We start from the raw sequence: 21,503 nt of genomic DNA, 5'->3' as shown, positions 1-21,503 counted from the left end.
CTTGCCTTTTCCCAGGGAACGCCCCCCCAGCCAATGTCCATAAACTACGGGCTAATGAAACCATCACTCGCAGATACAGTGCAAAAGCCATAAATATTCTGGTGTCTCCACCACACCACTTTGTTCCTCACGATATGTTGGGTCCCATTTTCCCATCACTGTGAAACGCCTAAAGCAGATCCTATGTATTTTCTACAGGAATCTGTTCTCAGGTGCTATTTTAAATTCTCCAGTTCATTAGAACCTGAAGGGCGATATAAAACCTTTCCCAAACCATTGTTGCATCACAATTTGCAATGGCACATTACACGTACCTCCGCCTCCCTTTATCCCTTCCAGTTAGATAAAGAGCGAGCTCTCTCAGTACTTACTCTCGGGCCAAAGTCTCCCGGTTCACCCTACACAAAACAGGGAAGAATAGGAATCAGAGTTCAAATAGCAAGCGTCGAAGGCAAAGCATTGTTCGCTCCAGAAATAACCGCCTTCCTATGGCTGTCCCAGCTCAGTGCTTATAGGAGAAAACAGCCACAAAACTACTGAGCTGCTGAAGGAATGGGGAGAAGCAGCTGGTATGCGGACATCTCAAACCGCAAGCCAAGGGGTGCGTCTGAACCCTACTGTTTGGAACCGCTCCTGCACATCTGCTAATCCTTTCCCTCGGAGGAGAGAACCCAGCACTGTTTCTACCCTGATATTTCACAGTATTTCTTGCTGTACCTTTTCCCTTGCAAAGGGTTTCCAAAGTAAGGGGAGAATGTAGCTTTACGGCTTCTCCCTCCATCATGAAAAAATGATACAACAGGCCTCCAGTATATTAGGGTAATGCCAGTGTGATGGAGATGACACGCTTATCCGCCAACCCACTCAGCAGGGTTTTGGGAGAGAGGTTTTACAGAGCTTAAGTTTGTACCTTTTCCCCTTTTGGTCCTGGAGATCCCTGTAAACATAAAAATCAAAATAAGTAACTAGCACAGGCATCGGCAGACATATTCCTGTTACAACATTCCTGCTTAACAACCAGGATTAAATGAATTAATCCTCCCAACCCACAATCTCCTCTACATTTCTCCTCTTGAAGTTAAGGTACAAGCTATTTTACACAAAAGGGACAGGTCTTTTCACATCAGTGAAATCATACGTTTCCTCTTGACATAAAGGACCCCAAAAGTCGAAGAGCAAAAAAAAAGTACCATCAGCCAACATCCAAAGGACACATGACATTAACTAGATACAAGGCATTTCTTGAACTATTAAATCACTTCTAGAAACGCATGCACGGCATATCATTACAAGCGTGCTGTGCCCAATAACACATCTGTTTGAAATAAATAAGGACGGGGTGCTTTCCTTGGCCGATTTGCTGATGTCTTGTTTCTTCCAAGGAGACAGGAAAGAGGAGATACAGTACAGCCTCACAGAGCAGCCATGGAACGTGCTTTGATGCGCTTGTCAGACCAGGCCCAAAATGCAGCAACAATATTGTATTTTGTACTCAGCACAAGTAATGGTGGATTGCATGAAATGCCATTTGCTGAAGCAACAGCCCATGCAATCCAGCACGGGTCGGAGGCAGAAGGTCAGGACGGACCCTTGCTTCAAGACTGGCTGTGGGTGACACTCTTGGCCCTTGCTTTTCATGAGCAGAGGTCTTTCATCCTGGTTTGAATCTGGCCATTTGAAGGGCTGGGCTTTGCTTTTTCCCTGCCTTATTTTTTAAAATCAGTCTATATTCACTTTGTGCACAAAGTCTCCTGTGTATATGGATGTCAGGGAGAAGTGAGCTTTAAACATCTAGCCTGTAACTCTTCAGAAGATCCCATTCCTCAAATTTTTAAAATAGGGATGGAAAACATAGGAGAACTGGTTCTCTCATGAAATTTCTTTCTTTAATATTTCTCCATTTGGGAGGGCCAAAAAAAGACTGACTAACTGATTGACTCTCTCTCTCTGTGAATATAAAATATACATGTAGGAAACACCAACTTTTTCAAATGACTAAAAAACGTTCAGTTCACATTCAGTTTGAATGCTGGGTAGAGACACCTTGACTAGATGGTTGATCATTTTTCTCCTTCTACAAACTCAGGCAGCTTCTTTTCAGCGTAGCAATAAAGATGCAGTGTATCTGCAGCTCTAATGAACCATTCCTGAACTGGCAAGCAGCAAATGGCTAGAGTAGCTTTTCAGTCAAAATTACTGGAGAAGCCTCTGCTCGCTCTCTCAGTAGGAAACAGTTGCTCCGAGACTATCGTTTGAGAAGGGTCCACATGGTGCCCTCTGGTGAATATAGAGGGAAATGTGATATAAAAGCAAATTGCAAAATAAGTAGATACACAAAGAGCAGTTCTGGAGTAAATATCCTCTAGGATGAGGTCCCATCTAGAGACCAGGATTTTAGGCAGATCTGCTCACTTGTGACTGCGGTGTTTCCTTACTCTTTGCCTTGCCGATACCCAGCTAAGAGGCAGCCCTCGCTTCTGCTCCTGCATCAGCAGAGTTGCTTCCTCAGTTCCATTTTAAGGACAATCCCTTGCACCTGTGCTAAGTCAGGGACTGCAACAAGGCTCTTCACATGCTCCCAAGGGCAGAACTCGGCACATCTTTACAGAGCTGGTGTGGAGGGAGGAAAGGACCCAGCTTAAGTTCATGGGGCAGTTAGAAAAGCACTTCTCTTCACTTGCAAATGAGCAACACTGGATGCAGAGGACCCCAAAGCCATGCAACTCCCAAATGCCAATGCTACAATCACCTTTCAGAGTAAAAACACCCATAAAGGCCCCAACATTGCCAACATCTTATCAATAGACTTATCGTTACATACTATGATTAGTTCTGCTAGAGACAGCAGGGTCCCACACCGGTGCTGCAGTGCTGCTGCCCACCCACAGGACCGTTCCAATGACTTCTTTCCCATGGGTAAGTCAGTGTGTGCTAGAAATCACTCAGCAACCTTGTCTCATGCATAGTTGTATCACAAATCATCATAACTGTGTTGGAATTGTGCTCCTCTCTCATAAAGCAAGTAGAAATAAACCCATGGTACACTTGACACTTAGAGGTCTACTTACAGGCTTGCCATCCAGACCAAGAGGCCCCTAAAACAAGAGGGAGAGAGAGAGAGAGAGAGAGAGAGAAAAGCAAGGATACTATATTAGAAAAACAGGACTAAGTCACAAACACAAATTTAGTTGTGTTCTAAGAAAGACTCTAATTAAGACAGAGGATATATTGGTTACATTTCTCTCTCAGACCAAGAAGAGTATGGTAAGAGAGGACAACCAGTGATGTCAAGCGACAGGGAAAGTGGAAAGGAACATAAAAGGAAACAAAAGGCTTAGCGGGAAGAATATGTTGCTACCTTTTTGGCACAGTGCACAGATCTCTCTGGGAATTTCCGGCTCTCAGAGGCCGTGAGCAGAACGTGCTTGGCTAGGGGAGGTACGGCAGGACGCAGGACAGACCTCACGAGTGACTCTGGAATTTTTTAAGCTTCATTGAAGCCTTTGTACCCAAGCCATATTGGGCATGCACCGTCCCAAATGCAGGAGACCAAATCCCACAAAGCGTGCCAACAATCCTGTAGTTAGAAGCAGGATAAAAAAATGTCATCTCGGGCCCCTATTCTGCAGAGGTCTATGCACACGTTCAGCTCCTCTCACCACAGTGGTCCTATAAATTTAGGTATCTACACAAATACCTACAGAACCTGGGCCTTAGCAATTCTAATTATCCATTAAATCCACCCGTTTTAGGATTCCCAGAGGAAATATGCTAAGTACCCTGGGACATGCAGATTTACTTACTATCGATTCCTGGGAGGCAATGAATGGAGGCAATCTCTGTCCTGTATCTAGCCATTACAAACCACTAAATCAGGGGCGGGCAATTATTTTGGGTGGAGGGCCGCTTACTAAGTTTTGTCAAGCCATCAAGGCCTGCATGACAGGCAGCCAGGGGCAGATAATTATTAATTTTCTAAATTTTTTTAGGGGCCCCATGGGCTAGATAGAATAGCCTGGTGGGCTGCATCCGGCCCGCAGGCTGCATTTTGCCCACCCCTGCATGAAATGTATTGGACTAGCCCACGGTTGTAAAGCAAGATGCTCAGGGAAGGAGAAAACATAAGTGTTGGGAGGACAGTGGTTGTCCCAGCCACAAGACTAGTGCTACCCTTCCTAACAACCCATGCAAAGCCTTTGGCTCTTGGTCAGCTACTTCTCAATAGGAATAGTTCAATAGCTCAAACCCAGCAAACATCAATGCACCTTAAATATCTGCCTAAGTTTCAACATGCTCTTTATTGGATAATAATGGAATTAAGCATGGTCTGAACTGCTTTGCTAAACCAGGGCCTTCGATTTTAGCCAACTGTGCTTTGGAGAATAGCTACGACAGTGGTGAGGCCTCATCTAACTCTTCAGCAGAGCTAGCTGCTATCTGCTAGCGACGGATGTCTGGTATGGCTCAGCCCTTCTCCAGTGCTGGTGAGCAGATGTCACTGTATCATGTAAGAAACCCAACAACTAAACCTTGATGCAAACACTTTGAGCCACATACTGATAAAAACAAAGTTGGAAAATGTCATTTGTGTCTTCAAACATGTGATTTTGATCTTGGGTATGTTCTCAACCCCGAATAGGATGTAGCTTTGTGTCATCTTGTAAATTAAGGGTAAGAATCACAATGTTATACCTTAGAGCCAGCACTCTTTTCTTTCTCAGATTTGCACATCATGGCTACATGTGTATAACATATGGTTCATCTGCCAGCATCTCTCTATAAACACACAGGGCTGAAAACTGCTCTCACATTACAGTGATGTAAATCTGGAGTTACTACTAAAGCAAACATAATTTGGACCAGTGTATTACACAACAAGATGTACTCAAGTTGTTCCATGTTTTCTAAATGAAACATTAGGGTAAAGATTTAGTTCTGCTCAAAGTCTTCTGTTGATGCAGTTAAGGCAGGGGGTGGGGGAGATGAAAACTGAGCACGAGGATCTCATGGATTGCATTTAAAAAAGTCTCCATCCAGCTGGCTGTTCCAAATATTAGTTTGCAGCAGCTGCAGAGATGTAGCATGAAAAGTTTGAAATAGGAACAACTGTGTTAGGAAAATGTGTTAAAACAGATGATGAAGTGCTGGTCTAAGTGCTGTGCCTCTATCACTGGTTATCAGATGAATTAAATCATTCCTAGAGCAGTTTACCAGAAACAAGGGCCAATCCTTACATACATAATAATTCTAAAGGGGCTTAAAATGTCCTCTACTGACATTTTTTTTTTAATCTCCCTGCCGCTCAAGTTCATCTAAAAAGATATGCGATTGGCACTGATTGTTAATATAAGTGACTAAATTGCCTCTTTAAGTTTACAGACTTGTGGACTGGACCAAAAGCTTTCCCACCTTCAAAAATCCCATTCTCTGTACTTTACTTCAGCCCCTTTTCTAACCAAAGCTGTTCAGATCTATTTGGAAGAATCACCTACGAGTGCTACACATTGATTTTTCTCTGGAAATTCAAAGGAGATGCGTGTCAAAGTACCAGTAGCTTTAGATGCACCTTGTTCTCAAATTCATGTACTTTAGAGAGATCTATACTTTATGATAAATACACAAGTTGTGGGTTTTCTATGATGTTTTAATCTTGTCAGAATAATGTTATCCAGTGGTTCTTCCTTTTTTTTTTTTTTAAGGGCACGAAAGGTAAGCAGACAAGCGAGAAGAATTCCTATAGCATGCTGAACTAGTTATAGTTTGGTAAAACCTGACATAAAGCAAATATGGAAATTGGAGCCAATTCCAGTTTTCAAAATATAACAAAACAAAGCCTCAAGGATTTAAGGATGGGGAAAAAATCATTTAAAATCCTAGTCCAGCTGCTTTTACTTTGCTGTTTTGTACCAATGCACAAAGTGGCATCCAGAAAGGAGAACGATACTTTTCTCAAGGTTAGCATTTGAAGGAAGTTGTTTAATGGCCAATATATGACAAAAGCCAGCTCAGACCAGATTTTCAAAAGGATCTTCATCTGAACCATTACATTTGAGCAGTCAAGATGATGCAGGCCTCACAACTGAGGTTTTCAAAATCCAATTATTTGTACCACCCAAATCCATGGGTGGGTAAGGGGGGGGCAAGGCATTAACTGAGTTAAAGTGAGCCTACACTCTGTCCAGCCAACTGCCCAAGCAAAGATGAAAGTTTATTGGGTCTAAAAACTGCACATGCCAATTAACAGGCAGCTTCTGAAAATGTGGTTTGCTTAGTCTAAGCTTTGAATTATCGAAAGCATCCACGTGTTGCGACGGTTAGCACATGCAAATGTGAATTCTGCGCTAGGTACTTTGAGACGGAGCCTTTAGCTGGACTTCTAGGTAGTTAAAAAACAAAACGCTCCCCTCTTTGTGGGGCAAGACTCACCCTTCAGTACAAGAAGCCCGAAGTCTTGTACTGAAGATGAAAATACCTTGTTGATGAAGAAACATCTTCATCAGCAATTTGGACGAGGGCGTGGAGAGCACCCTCTCCAAGTTCGCTGATGATACCAAGTTATGGGGCAAAATTAGTACACCGGAGGACAGGAAGCAGATTCAGGCTGACCTGGACAGGTTGGATCAATGGGCAGAGAGAAATAGGATGCAGTTTAATAAAGATAAATGTAAGGTACTCCACCTGGGAAGGAGGAATCCCCAGCACAGCTATAGGTTAGGGAGTGTCCTTCTCAGCAGCTTGGAGGCAGAGACGGATCTTGGAGTCATAACTGACTCCAAGATGAACATGAGCCGGCAGTGTAACGAGGCCATCAACAAGGCCAGTCGCACCTTGTCGTGCATTAGCAGGTGCATGACTAATAGATCAAAGGAGGTGATGCTCCCCCTCTGTGCAGCACTGGGCAGGCCGCAGTTGGAGTACTGTGTCCAGTTCTGGGCACTGCACTTCAAGAGGGACGCGGAGAATCTGGAGAGGGTCCAGAGGAGGGCCACTCGCATGATTAGTGGCCTTCGTGATAGACCCTATGGAGGGAGGTTGAGAGAGCTGAATCTCTTCAGCCTTCACAAGAGACGGCTGAGGGGAGATCTTGTGGCCACCTATAAATTTATTAGGGGGGGTCAATGGGGAATAGGGGAAGCACTGTTTAGTAGGGCACCTCAGGGAGTGACTAGGAATAACGGGTGTAAACTAGTTGAGAGTGGATTTAGGTTAGATATTAGGAAGACATTTTTCACAGTAAGGGTGGCCAGGATCTGGAATGGGCTTCCAAGAGAGGTGGTGATATCCCCTAGCTTGGAGGTCTTCAAGAGGAGGCTAGATAGTCACCTGGCTGGGGTCATCTGACCTCGATCGTCTTTCCTGCCAGGGGCAGGGGGTCGGACACGATGATCCATGTGGTCCCTTCCGACTCTACAATCTATGAATCAGTGCAAGCACCATTCCAGTCCTATTGAATTTGGCAGGGTTCTGGTTGGGGACACTGTCTGTTTGACAACCCATTTGAAACTTGGAAATTTGAGACTAATGACACTTGGGGAGCAATCCTCCAGATTTGGAGGGACACATTCCTCCATCTGTCCAATTCAAGGGAACCTTCTTGAAGCCTTCAGGTTTGCAGCATCACAAGTAGTTTGAGAGGAGATGGATCAGGGAACAGAGGCAGGCAACACGGGGCAGATGTAAATGGCAGAATTACCACTAAGTGGTACCTGCGCACACACAGACCCATTCGAGAAACTGGGGCCCAACCTGCTCTGTCAAGCATGCATCCTTATATTTTGAACATTAAGTATAGAATATAATAAAACAACATGCAGGATTTGAGCTGCAGTGTGTACTAGGGCCCTAAATGTTGGCTCCATGACTACTTTCGGCATGAAGCATTTCAATGCCAGAGGACACTGCTTTATTCATACATGTTCTGAAACAAAAAAAAACTGTCTGTTTTGCTATTCAAAATGGGGAGGCAGAAAGTGTTTAAACAGTATTTCATATTTCTCCTCCTCTCCCCCCACATGCACAAAGGGCGAATTCCTGCCTCATAGGCCAGGTCTAGGTCTACGAACCATTCCAGTCCTTCAGTGAGCACAGAAGTGGCACCGAAGTCTTCTCGCTCTGGACAAGGATGAGTTTTCCCCCAGAAAATGAATTGCTCAGATAAGTGCACCGAGTGCCAGAAGCATCAGGGTACCACAGTATTTCAGCATCCAAAACACAAACCTTTGAACAATAATGAATACGTTGGTCAGCTGGCTCCCAAACACTCCTCTTCCCTGGCTCCTTGCACTCTGACAGCATCCGAGGAAATACAGCGTGGTCTTACCTGCAGCTACCACAGCGAAGGCAGCGTGTCACTAGCAGACGGCTGAAATAAATTTAAAAAAAAACGCCCAAAAGCCTATGGGGAGTTCAGGGTTTCCCTCAGTTTGCTAACAAGCAGGTAATGTAGTTTCTGCCTGTTAGCAACCAGGAGGTAAGAGCACAGCTTGATTTCCCAGTGAAGATAAAACCTGTATCACATATGGGCAATGCCACATTTGTAGCTTGATATTCTTTCCTGGAAGACTGAGGCTACTGCATGCATTTTCTCTAAAAACACAAGATGAAAAAAACCAAAACTCCCCACTGTCTGTCTATACTTAGAGCAAGTATAGACAATATCCAAGCTAGCTGGCCTTTTGCCTTTCCACTGCAGTAGCATATTTGCTGGCAGAGATGCGCTTGTGTTAACAACAGTTAGGATTAAAAAAAAGCCTAGAGTAAACAAATGCGGAGATTGCTAAGAGGACGGTCCTCTGGCTTGGGAGTTTCTCCCAGAGTTACTCTAAGTGCTTCCTGCCTTGTAGGGCAGGGAGAAATCCTACAGGCAGTTTAAACAAATCCAAACACATGCATTTTGACCTTTTTCTCTGCATCTTCAAAATGGGGTGAAACGTGGAATTTCAGCATGAGAACACAGGAGGCGAGAAGCGACTGCTGTTTGAAGGGGCTGGGATCACAAGCTATCTGGAGCCACGGTCTGCGATAGTCTCAGTGCACTGAGACTGGTTCCAAAAACAGGATTACAAGCTAAACTTTTGCTGGTGTAATCGGATTTGTTGCAAGTGTGATGCTTTAGGACATTTTCATAATGGCAAGAAGCATTATGAGTGGCACAATTCCACTCGTTCTACTGATTGCTTTGTTTGGGAAACTGGTATAAACTCTTCCAGCAAAACAGCTCATATCCTGGTATAAGCTGCTTTGCCCATACGGGATTTGGCAGATATACCAGCTAAACCCTTGATAGCAGACCCCTGGCTTAAATGAGCAGGCTTAATAGTGAAGAGCCCTAATACCAGCAGACATACTTCTAAGATGACCGATACCTTGTCCCGCAAAACTAATGCACTGGTTCTTCTGTCTCCTTCCTGCAAGTGCGTATGCGTAGCCTGCTTGCCATTATGCCTGCCGTGGCCATGCTGGAATCATTATCTGTCATTCAGCATAGTAGCAAAAATATTTTAAGATTTTCCTAAGCAGTGGGTTTTACTTATGAAATGAATAATACCAGAAATTGCCTAATGCCCTGTCCGCATGACCATTAAGGATGCGTTTAAATGCAATTATTGCTAGAATTGATTCCCAAAAGCCCCCATGAAAAGGGATTCACAAACAAACTAACAGACAAATTCCATGGAGTTAGGGGATGCCGGGTAGGGAGTTCACCTGGATCCTACCAGCAATGGCCATAGTTAAACCTTGCACACTGCTGCAGCGACTATGGTTGTAGCTGCAATATGGATCTTCTTCGTGGAATGAGACCGCTTCCCTGCAAAGCAGGAGGAAAGCCATGGTCTGCACTTACTTTGCCAGTATGGTGTTACTGGTCAGGAGCATGGGAAAAATCACAGTCCCAACTGATAGAGACGTCAACCAACACCTATGAGGACCTTTTTTTGCCAGGATCAGTTATTCCATTCAGTGATCTGGTTATAGCACCTAAATCTCCTTTAGGAGATTTGAGCTTTAATTCTTCTAGGTACCTTTGGAAATCTTCCCTCAGCATATGACAGCCTGTCACCCTCCTTCAACAGCTGTCCACCACTACTCAGGAAAACGAACAAGACAATTTGCTAAAGGAAAGCAACTACCACATGGCATTGGCACGAGACAACGGTGGTGCAAGATGGCAACTCTAATGCCTGAGCATTACACCAGAACCAGTCCTCAATCTTATGCCACCCAGTGTTTGCTCATCTATATGAGCCTGCAAAGGATTAGAGCAAAGGGGTAAAAACATCCTGAGATGGAGACTATTTCTGTCTCTTCAACAGGTCTACAATATTTACGCTGCATTTATGCTTGATAGGCTCCTATGCATGAAACAAATCTAGCTTAGCATGCCCCAGGGTTGTGAATTAGGTCTCTAAATGCTCCCATCTGCTCTAAAATTTCACACACAAGGTCTTCATCTAGAAATGAAGTTTCATGGCTCCATTTCTTTAACAAATTGGGTTTTGAAGATCTTCTGCGCCAAAAACCTAAACGGTGAAAATTACTAGACAAGATGGTTGCACAACTGAAAAAAAAAAAGTAATTTCCAAAGAATTGGAGCTTGTCATGTTTCATGTCCGCAGATTTGCTTAAAAAGACTTTGGCAGAGCAGCATTACATTGTAAGTCATGGCAACTAACTGATTTGGCAGCCAGGGAAGGAGCCCGCTCTTCTTCCTAGCATACTTTCTGCGGAAATCAATACAAGGTTTTCATTTTGAGAAACTGCTCCAAGGAGCAGACTCCCAAAGCAAAGCCTGGCAAATTCCTTCATGGCAGATTTAGCAGGGAGAGTCATGTGGGTTCAACTGTGGGTTCAGGTTTGCTTGTTAACATTTAAATGCATCACAGATTCTCTTGGCTAAGCATAGATAACTTGTAAATATAAATATTTGCACAACAGTAAGATACTCCGTGGGAAATGCAATAGCCTCCAAAATAAAATTAGCCTTTGCTTAGCGATGCTTGAGTTTTAAAATGAAAGCTCTGGGCACAGCAGATGCTGTGTGGTCAGCCAGATGGCATGGCTTGTTTGTAGAGGGCCCAACTGCCCGCACCCCCAGATAGCAACATCAGCGTGGAGTCCCATGGATCTCTTTGCAAGGCTGGGTGTCATGGATAGATGGCAACTCTAATGTGCGGCAACTTGCAGTAGCTGTTCAATGGGCTTTATAATGAGGATAGCATATTCTGGTCCCTTCCCTTCCTGAAATTCCCACTACGCTGAGAGCCAGAGGGTGGGTTAGATCAGCTGAGGGTCCTCATACAAGATACTGCTCCACCCCGAACCAGGCCTTAGCGTGGGTTGAGCTGAGCTTCAGCGTCCAAAGCATTTTTCAGCAGACTTGCACAGAAAGCAGCCACAGAAGCCTTACTTTGCATCACCTCACCTCCCTATACTTGGGTACAACCTCCAGAGACGCAACCGAGTGACGTGCAGACCTCTGGCACTTCAAGCCGGCAAGGGGGACCATTCGTGTGAAAAGAACCAACAGGTGAGGCCCGAGGGAGAGTTTTAGCGCAAAGGTTTTGGAGCTGGCCACAGTCCCAATGCAACATGAAGCAGGACATGGGTGGACAAATGGCCAGACTCCAGTCAGTGCCCAGTGCCCACAATTAATGCCTGATTGCCAGGACTCTGTGCTCCGTCAGTGCATTAAGCCCAAAGATTTATGTCCCTTGCATTACTGCACTAGTGCTTAATGAGGACACCGTGCTGCTCTGCCGAACAGCTTCAGGAAGGCATTTCTGCTCCAGCCATTGAAGAGAAGGATTTGGATCAATCAGCTCGGGGGTTCATTTCTCCACCTGGAAGGAAAGTGAGAGATCATGGAACAAGGTGCTAAGTAGCCCAGTGGAGGTATATTTAACCCAGCAAACTACTGGTGAGGAAGGGACTTGACGTTTGTGAGGTTCGCCTGAACCTTTGCCCAGACGACTGCAGGGGGCAGTGACGATAATTAACACAAATTGCTCTCCTTCAGAGGTGGCCCTTGAAATAAAGCCCCCGTGGGAAGTCAGCGCTTTCCACAGAGTGCAGCTCCGAAGGAAGTTCCACATTGCTCCTCCCAACTTGCTTACTTCAGCAGGCGGCCTGCAGGTGGCATCCAATAATACCTTGCCCAGCGAAAACGGGATGTTTCCTTTCACTACCCCAGTAATTGCCGTGAGCAGCAAGCCAACTTATTACAACCAATTCCAGGGGTGCTTCAGGGTTGCTTTGATTTTATGACTGCGCTTCTATTTCAAGCCAACCCGAGTTTGAGAAACAATCGCCTCGATGGTCTTTCCTTTAATCTGGGAGGGAAGGTGCAGACTGATGAATCGGGTCCTTTTTTTCTTATTCCTTGGTTGGTGCTGTTGTGCGGAGAGTCAAAGACGGCCTCGAAACCAGCTGACATGCTGTACGTCCCTGGGAAGCATGTGGCAAGGACAAGTTCCATGAAACCCATCCCTTGGATCCCATAAAATCCTGCAATACCACCTGACCCAGCAGCGCAGGAAGAAATCCAGACAAGCACATTAAACTCTGAGGGATGCTTTGAGCAATGGGCAAAAGGAAGCCCTCCTCAGCAACGGGGAAGCGTCTTTGGAGACTAGGTTGCATCTGTCACCTTGCATTTCCTCTGTGAAAGCCATAGGTCTCTATATACCTCTCTCAAGGATTATAGAGTGTCATGCACAGAAGGCGCCAGAGACGGCTCTGGTAACACGGGAATCTTAAAATCCCCTGAGGTTGTTCCCCAGCACATATTGCAGCTGGTGGAAGAGCCCTACTCAACACCAGGAGTAGGAAGCAATGAATGATCTCCCCACAGAGACATCATGGAAATGACATCTAACATCTCCCTGAGAATGGAGACTTCTGTGTTAATAGGCTCAGGTTGATGTTTCCCGATTGTGTTCCCAGGAGCAAGAAGTGCCCAGACCGCCAGGCAGTTTGTAGCAATTCCTTGATGGAAACAGAGCAGAAAGTAACAGCAATTTGCTAGGAACTCGAGGCATAATGCTAAACAGACGGCAGCCCTCTGGAACAAGCCCAGCCAAGCCGGTTGCAGAGGTCGCGCTATTTAACACAGGACAGCTAGTCCAAGTGCAGCTAGAGGTCTACCTTGCAGCCTCGCACTCTGTTGGAGGAAGCGTCACTCAAAAAAAGCGGTTTACAAGAAAGGCCACGAGGTGCCTTTAGCAGATGGAAGTGAGCATTTGGATACGGCTTGATCTTCTCTACTGTTTCCTGAACCCTGCCTTTGCGTCTTTACTGCGAGCTCCATGTTGATCCCCCCCACCAAAACTACTCCCAGAAATCGGTCTTGGAGCAACCCTAGTTCTCATGACACATGGCCAGCACCTTTTGCTCTTGGAGCAGCTGAGTTATGAGTGAAATGCTTCTGTACACAACGATTAGCTGCCTTCTACCCATTCACATACTTTTCCCATTATTGCTTGGTTGGGTGCATCTTTCAAAAGCTTCTGGAAGGAAAATGCAAAATAGCCCAAAGGTAGTGACAGGACTCAAGCTGATAGTAAAAGCTCCTGCGTAAGACAGGAAGGAGGAGAGGTTGGATACTGTGAATGAGATGCTGATCGGGACTAGGCCTGGCAGTTAGTTTTGACATATTCCACGTAAAGAGTGGTTCTGTAAGGATACTTTACTACAACTGGTCATCCAGACACAATTTATATTACAAATACTATGAAAAAAAAAAAGATTACAACCAACAGAACTGCCTGGACTGCTTGCTTCCCCTTCTAAAACGCAGGGCTGTGTCGTAATGCAGGTAAAGGTCTTATTAACAGAGAGTCTAAAATCACGCGCACGAGTTACTTTACGTACCGTTGAAGTAAGCAGAACCAGCTGTGCGAGTAATGATCTTCAAATGGGGGCTTGCAGCGTTATAAACCACAGTGAAGGATATGACACCATAATAAGAGCCTTAATTTCAAGGACAGATGCGGGTTAGAGGAGACACCACGCATGTGGCGTCTTAAAATGCTGAAGAGTTAAGCAGCTGCCCGGTGTCCTGTTCTGTGCGCGGGATGAATGGTGGCTATACAGTACCTGTGGCACTCCAGTATCGGACAAGCACTTGCATCCTGAATGGGCCTCCCTCGGTGCTCTAGGGAGATCTTGAGTTATTAGGACAGAGTGATTATTGCACAGATGTTGACAATCCATCAAATTATCAGGCTGTCATGTTTTGAATAGCTTCTGAATTCCCCCCTACGAGCAGCTCCTTGTTGTGTCACTGCTGGCGTTCTGCATTGTTTCCAAGAGCTTAGCTAATCACATTTCTGGGAGCATTGGCTTTCTTGGGCTACTAATAATGACCACAGTCAGGACTACGGGCTTCCAGTGACGGTTTGTTCCTTGGCATCTGGTATTAATTTCTTGTAGACCAGCCTGTCTGCATTCTTAACACATTTATGAGGCTTGCATAAATGGCTTACGTAGGCTTTCCTGTGCTGAGTTATCTACACCAACCAAAAGGTCTAATAGCTCAGGAAGCAAACTCAGTTGCCTGTGGTCGGGATTGAAAGCTGCCACCAGTTCCATTATAGAGCTGTACCAGTTAAAGCGTGGATTCCTCTTTTGCATTCAGCCCTTGCCGCTCTGAGATATCCGTGGTCAAACAACGCTGCGCTTCAATGGCTTTCTTTAAAATAAATTAACAACAGAATTTCCCATCCTCGTGTGCGGTGTTCCTGTTGCATCTCTACACAGAGACCAACCAAATTGAGTGGAACCGCTCCAGATTTATCACAGCATGGCCAAGAGCAGACTTGAGTGCGTTACATGGATCCTTTAAAAACGATTACGTTTTTAAGCCATTAACTTAGGTTCAGTTACAGCTTGTCAGATTGATCACAGCCTTAATGGAGTGGCATTTCCCAATGAGGCAGGGGTCTGGTAACACATCTGAGCAGCCAGGTTTTTACTGGGTGGTTATTCACGGGATGGGAGCAGTGCCACATGGAACGGAAGCACTGAACGAAGTCTTTTTGCTTTGTCTAGCACAATGGAGGCTTGATCTGCAACTAGGGATCCTAAGTACAAATAATAAACACCGGCAAGCAGCTTTTTTTTATGGTTTTGGGCATCATCAGTTTGTTCCATCAACATGGAAGAGCCCTTTTTCCCCAGCACCACCGGGGGTGACAAGGAACAACGGTAATAAAGTGATGGAGAATAGGTTTAGGTTAGAGATCAGAAGGCAATATTTTACAGTTAGGGTGGCCAAAATCTGGAACCAACTTCCCAGGGAGGTGGTCCTCGCCCCTACCTTGGGCAAATTCAAGAGGAGGTTGGACGATCACCTGTCTGGGGTCTTGTGAACCCAGCATTCATTCTGCCTGTGGCAGGGGGGCAGGCTAGATGATCTGTCAAGACCCCTCCTGACCCTAGCTACTATGGAACTATGAAACATAAGTGGTTTTTAAGACCTGGCTAGACAAAGCCTTGCCTTGAATGATCTAGTTGGGGATATTTCTGCTTTGAGCAGGGCGTTGCACTAGGTGACCTCCTGAGGTCCTTTCCAACCCTCATTTTCTGTGACTCGAAGTACTGGCTCTTCAAAATGAAGGTGGTTACTACAAAGGCTTAGGGTATTGCAGCAGTTTGGGGAAGGCAGTTGAATTTTTACACGTCCCTTCACTCTCATGCCTTGAGTTTATGCTTCAGAAAGTTGGGGTTTAATTGGCCACGCATGAGAACCGTCCCCCTCTGCTCGTTTCCCAAGAAGGCCCATTAAGGTAAAAAACCAAGGAACAATTTTCTCTGGGCTCCTGCCTGCAACTCAAAACCAGGCTTATGCTCAGATGGACAGCACCCATGTGCATCTATGAAGACTCACTAACACAAGGAAGGCTTATGAAAACTAGTGAACTCCGCTTTCGTGCCCTCTATTTTTTTTTGTAGTTCTTGCCCCAGCCCTCTCTTGACCCTGGTATGAAGCAGCTTCTTTGTTCTTTAATACATCTCATCTGGGTGAGGTCACACTCCTCTGCCTGGGACCTCCCTGTTATTGCTGCATGATGATTAGGATGTCACGGAAGAGTTGCTGCAGGTCAGGAACGAGCAGGAGAGGCCAATGGAAGACCTCCGAGAAAAGCTCCAGATTTCAAAGGTCCATTGCAACGAAGGAAAAAGAATCCAGTCCAAAAGCAAGTGAGCTACTGCGTCAAGGGAATCATTTCCTAGTACCAGTGAGAGGCTCAAACGCAACGTCAGCACTGAACCCCTATCCAGATAGGGGCTGATGCTTCTCATGTTTGCCTCTAAATCTTGGCTCAGCCTGGATCCCTCGTACTGGTTCTGCTCTTTAGGGAGAGAGAAAGCCAGAGTTTGGGGTCCTACCCATTTCTTCTCACGACTATGTGGCTCTTCGCAGGGGAGGGAAGGAGCACATTTTCCAAGTGACATCTGTGGTTCCCTGATAAAGCCAAACGCTTTGCTGGTTGCTGGCACTTCAGAGCGGCCCCCTGCATGGGGATGCCAGTGACCAGGTCTCCTTGCAGGACCAAGCCCTGCAGTTGGTCCTCGCTGTTAGAGTCCTGGGATGCATTTCCAAATCAGTAACCCCGGCACCCTGCTTGGGCAGAGGTGGAGTCATCTGAAAGACTCTTCGGCCAGCAGCTTCTTCCGCTACCCAGGAGCAGGAGTGGGACTGCAGGGGCTGTGCGGTCATGCTGCCGTGGCACAAAGCTGGGGGTAGAGGGAGGGCTGAGCAGCCTGGGGCAGTTGCTTTGCATGGAGTCTCACCCTTTCTAAATGCTGTAGCATCTCGCCCCCAGCTCCTGGGGAACAGTGCCCTAGAGAGCTCTGCTACCCATCTAGCCTGCTCTGGAGGTTTCTAAGCCTTTTGGTCAGAGTTCATGTCATTTGCCCAGATACAGTCCCCGGTCCCAGAGCACCATGCCCGGAGAGACTGATGGGTACAATCGGCTGCTAAAAGCATCAAGCAGCCAGGGTTTATTTCTTCCATTTGAATTCATTAAACAGTTAATAATGGGAAGGTCTGACTGCATTGAAAGGTTAGCTGGAAAGGTCTGCATGGAAGATTGCTCCTGCATCTGGTCTTCATTTTCTCTCTCGTCTCTCGCCAGATGAGGCTGTCTACACCGCCACGGTGAGCAATAGAAAGCACCCCCTGCCCTGGCTTTCTTTAAAGCTGATCTGTATATTTCTGTTTTGGCTTTATGAGGACAAATTCCCACCAACAAGCAGATCTCCGGGCAGCCTATCAAATCAACAGCAACTGCTCCACGCATCAGGAACTGTCTAAGCCCCCAAATCAAGGGTAACGGAGCTGAGCAGAGAGGAGGAAGCACCGCAGGCCACATCTTGCCACCCTTCCTCTTCTGCGGCAGTACTTCCTTCCTGACTTCAGGACCGATCAACCTGGACACCCATCCTTACCCAATCCATGCCCAAGTGACAACACTTCAGTCAATTAGGAGCCCAGTTTCAATTCCCTGGGGCCTTGTCCTTTCTGCAGGCACTGATCCTCCGAGAGCAGTTCTGTTCCAATAATCACTTTTACAAATCCAAAGTCCTGTTCAGGGCCAGAGACCTCACTTTGTGATGAAGTGGAATCTGCTTTGGCAGAGGTGGAAGCAGCAGCTTCCTGATTTTCCAGGACTATTCAATCCAGGCGCAGCTGTCAGATCCTTCCAGTAGACAGCAACAGAGGGGGTGGACCGCGCAGCTGTCAGATCCTTCCAGTAGACAGCATCAGAGGGGGTGCACAGGGAGGATGAGTCCAGGCGGGTGACATCTGTGTTATGAAGCCTCATGTCACCTTCTGCCAGACCCATCACCCCCTCCATGGATACCTTTCTCCATCATTGGCACATCATGGTGACCAATTGCAGCACCAGTGTTTAATGCTCACTTCACACAGGGAGACAGGCCTGTTCAAATGTTTTGCAACCTTCTCACTTGGACCTCTGGCCAAAGCCCCGATATGAAAGCTGTATATGGAGACCCAACTGTGATGTTTATACCTAGGTCTATTCAGGCAAGGTTCTTTGAGTGGACGTGATCTCTTTTATTAGACCAACTGAGTAGTTGGAAAAAAGTTCTTAGCGAGCTGTCAGGTGCAGTCACCCTTCTTCAGGCTTCAGCAGTCTCTCTGCTGGTCTGTTCACGCACACTTCCGCAGCGATCCTATTACGACGTGTATTGCTGCGAAGTCTAGCAAAACCCATCATCGATCAGAAGTGCACAGCACTCGGCACTGAGCAATTGCACCGTGCTGTGGATATAACACCGAGTGCCCCGTTACTGCTGACCCCATGTACTTTTCACAACCGTTAGGAAACTTCAGCGCAGAGAAGAATGCGATGGAGTTCAGCATTTTCTTTCTTCTCTGTCCTGAGCCCTTGGTTTTACAGCATTGCTTTCAGCTGTTCCACTCTTAGCGACAGTGGCTGTGGGCATTTACACAACGGCTCACAGCCGCCCCCCGCCCTCCCGTAAACGGTTCATATTCAGGGATCTTCGGCTAACGGCATCATTACGCTCTAAATATTGGTAGTTAACAAGTACAGCTTTTTCACGGCCGTGACTTACTCCGATGTGTGCGTGTTATTATTAAGAGCTGGGTTTTGAATCTCTATTTTTCTTTTGCGTTTAATACAACACTTTGCTTTTGCTCACTCAGGGCACAATTCTCGCGTACTGTTTCCAAAACAGCATAGTCGGCTCAGCCGTTACTGAGAATGTATGGGAGGACAGCTAAAAAGGGGCAACACCCAAATCCCTGTCCGAGGCTGTAGGAGTCCTGTGGGCATTTTGAGCTTTCCTCTCTTTCTAAACAAATGTGTTGTTCCCGTTTCCACCCCCACTCCTTTCCCCCATCATGGGCAGGCTGGTGCCAGTGAGGCTTAGCAGAACCGGCCTTCTGGTCCGCTCCACAAAGCTATCGAAAGGTTTTTTTTTCCAGCTGGCCAGTGGCCGAATACAGTGGCTTGCTTTGGTTGGCCCTCCACGGTGTCTATGGCTTGGGTCCTCTCCATCTGCTTTTCATCTCCCCTGTGGATTAACTGCTTAACACCCACTTGCTAGATCCCGTGCTGTGTGGACACTATTCAGAAGGAGTTTAACCCCTGGTAACGGCTTGCACGCAGGGCGCACAGCTTTGCTGCTGCTGGGCAGCCTGCAGAACGCTAGGGGGCACTTCGAAACTTCAAAAGAAAACCGGCTCCAGGGAGAGAGGGAGCCCAGCCGGTCAGCTGGGACTCTCTCATCCAGGCCGTTCTGCTCCACCAGGCACATACGCCTGGTCCTGGAAAATTAATTTTGAAAAACAAATACCCACCAGCGATGACAGACTTTGCATGCACACCTGTCACATGCCCCCCGTGACGAGCAAGGAGCTGCCATGCCGCTGGGGAGTGAAGCACTTAAGTGTTCCCCGATCCCGGGTGAGGGCAGATAGTGACACTGCGCGGTGCACTCGCCAGTTCAGAAACACCTTTCCCAGTCCTCCTGCTGTCAATTGTTCATCTCAGCTTGCTCTCAGGGCAGCAGATGCTAGCCTGAGGAGGTCTCAGATACGTCCGTGGAGGATGCTGACTTTCTGCTAACAAGCAAGAGGCCCAGTATTCGAACTAGGGGTGGAGGGAACCCTTATTCTTATAGTAAAACCAATACAATTCACACTGCCTGATGGCAACTTGGGTTCAAATACTGTCCACTGTGAGATGCAAGTACAGCTTTGTTTTAAACTCATCCATTATGGCATTATAGCCAGCAGGTGTCCAGAAGATTTGGAGACAGGCAAGTAATTTGCAGCTCCCTTTCCTGCCTCTTCACCCAAATAATGTAGCTGAGGGTAAGAGGGTAACTGGAGTCTCCTTCTGGTAGTGTGAAGTTGCAAGATGGTCTCAGGGAGCAGGGGAGGGTGATGTGAACTCCACACGCTGCCCTGAAGGAGCAGTGCAGCGCAATGTCATGCAGAGGTGGCATGTTGCAAGGTGGGAAGTGCGATTCATTTGCCATTACATGAAATTCCTGAGCCCGAGCAGCCCACACAGGAAGAAACACAAGCTAAACTCACACAAACCATTGCTACCTGGAAAGCCTAAAAAAAAAAAAAAAATCCATCCCACTGAAACAGGCAAAGCTGCTCTGCCTGGAGTGGGGGATCGGACTAGGAGACCTCTTGAAGCCCCTTGCAGCTGTTTTTCAAAACGCAGTGCCTTTGATGCAAATGCATCCTCTCTTGCTCTACCTGCTTTTGCATTCTTATCTCTGGGAGAAGCATGTTCAAGGCCATTGCCATGTTGGACTAGATGCCACTAATGCTCTCCCTGAGGGCCACAGACTTCAGCAGCAAAGCTGCACTGGTGCCCCTCTCAACTGCTTCTGAAATGCAAAACTATTAACTAGAGCTCAGCTAAGCAACTCTGCCTTCAATTCTGGCAGCCCAGTGCTTGCAGCACGCACGCTTCGTGGCCAAATTCACTCCCAAGAGATACAGCCTCTGATTCAGCAAAGCACATGAGCATCTGGTTCAAGTTAAACATGCGAGTACTCCATCTGCACTCAGAAAGGCATCTGCTGCTTAGGCTTAAGCTAACTGATGTCCATATTGACCCTAAATACAGACCAGTTGTCTGTCTGGTACTATGGCTATCAGATAAAATCTAGCCTGGTATAATAAGAAGTTAACACCCTCAGTCACATCAGCCGGTATGTCTTAGCACTTCCATCCATTCAGTGGATTCGTCCACAGGAAAGCCTATTGGAACATGGTGCGGAGCCATTTCTCCATCAAACATATTTATAAAAAAAAGATAACTTTGCAGAGCCCAGTCAGTCCTGCTCACAGTTCACTTAAAGACGCGGTTTACTGGAACCACGGCAAGTGTTTGAGCTGCGCAGCGCAAGGAGGAGTGGGAAACTCTCCTAGCTCTGCTCTTTCCCACTTGATTATTCCCATACAGCAAATCTAACTCTATCATTTTCAAACAGCTTCTAGATTGAAACCGGTTTTATACCAACTTTCAGCCCCGTGCAAGTAGTTGCTCGAGACTTAACTCTGAGGACTGTAACTACAGCAGGCTGATTCTGCATTTTCCGTACACACAACACTGACACTGAAGCCAGCGGAAATTTAGGGACAGGCTTTAAATTGTTAATAACGACTTGAATTACTACGTGCGCAGCAAAGAGTTTTGAACACAACTAAAGGCCTGGTCTATATGTTCTAGGTACTTATATGACCTCCGTTATCTCTAAGCAATGTGAATGCACCACGATCCTTAACACGGGTGTTTTGGATAGGAAGCTACCCCCTCTTACTCCACTGAAAAGATGACGAACTGAGGTACTGATGGATTTAGCCACTTGACCGCGGCCATACAAGGAGCTTGGAAAGACTTGGCTCAGTCCGCTACAAGTCTCAGGCTAGTGCTGTGATCACTGGACCCTCCTTCTCATCTAATTCTGCAAGCACAGCTCTA

The 21,503-nt window shown here is 46.5% G+C and overlaps 1 protein-coding gene across 1 annotated transcript in view; it reads right to left on the bottom strand.

Annotated features, from left to right (window-relative positions):
• The window catches only part of COL23A1 (collagen type XXIII alpha 1 chain), a 291,209-nt gene that overhangs the window by 36,413 nt on the left and 233,293 nt on the right, over positions 1–21,503 (bottom strand). The window contains exons 6-8 of the mRNA XM_014521404.2: positions 3,069–3,095; positions 911–937; positions 372–398 (exon numbers count right to left, since the gene is read on the bottom strand). Coding sequence (XP_014376890.1) covers positions 372–398; positions 911–937; positions 3,069–3,095 — 81 coding nt within the window. The remainder of the gene's footprint in view (positions 1–371; positions 399–910; positions 938–3,068; positions 3,096–21,503) is intronic.

The sequence above is a fragment of the Alligator sinensis genome, unplaced genomic scaffold (genome assembly GCF_000455745.1).
Source record: "Alligator sinensis unplaced genomic scaffold, ASM45574v1 scaffold741_1, whole genome shotgun sequence".
In the NCBI taxonomy this organism is placed as follows: Eukaryota; Metazoa; Chordata; order Crocodylia; family Alligatoridae; genus Alligator; species Alligator sinensis.
Note: the sequence above shows the minus strand (reverse complement) of the source record. Positions and strands in the feature narration are given on the sequence as shown.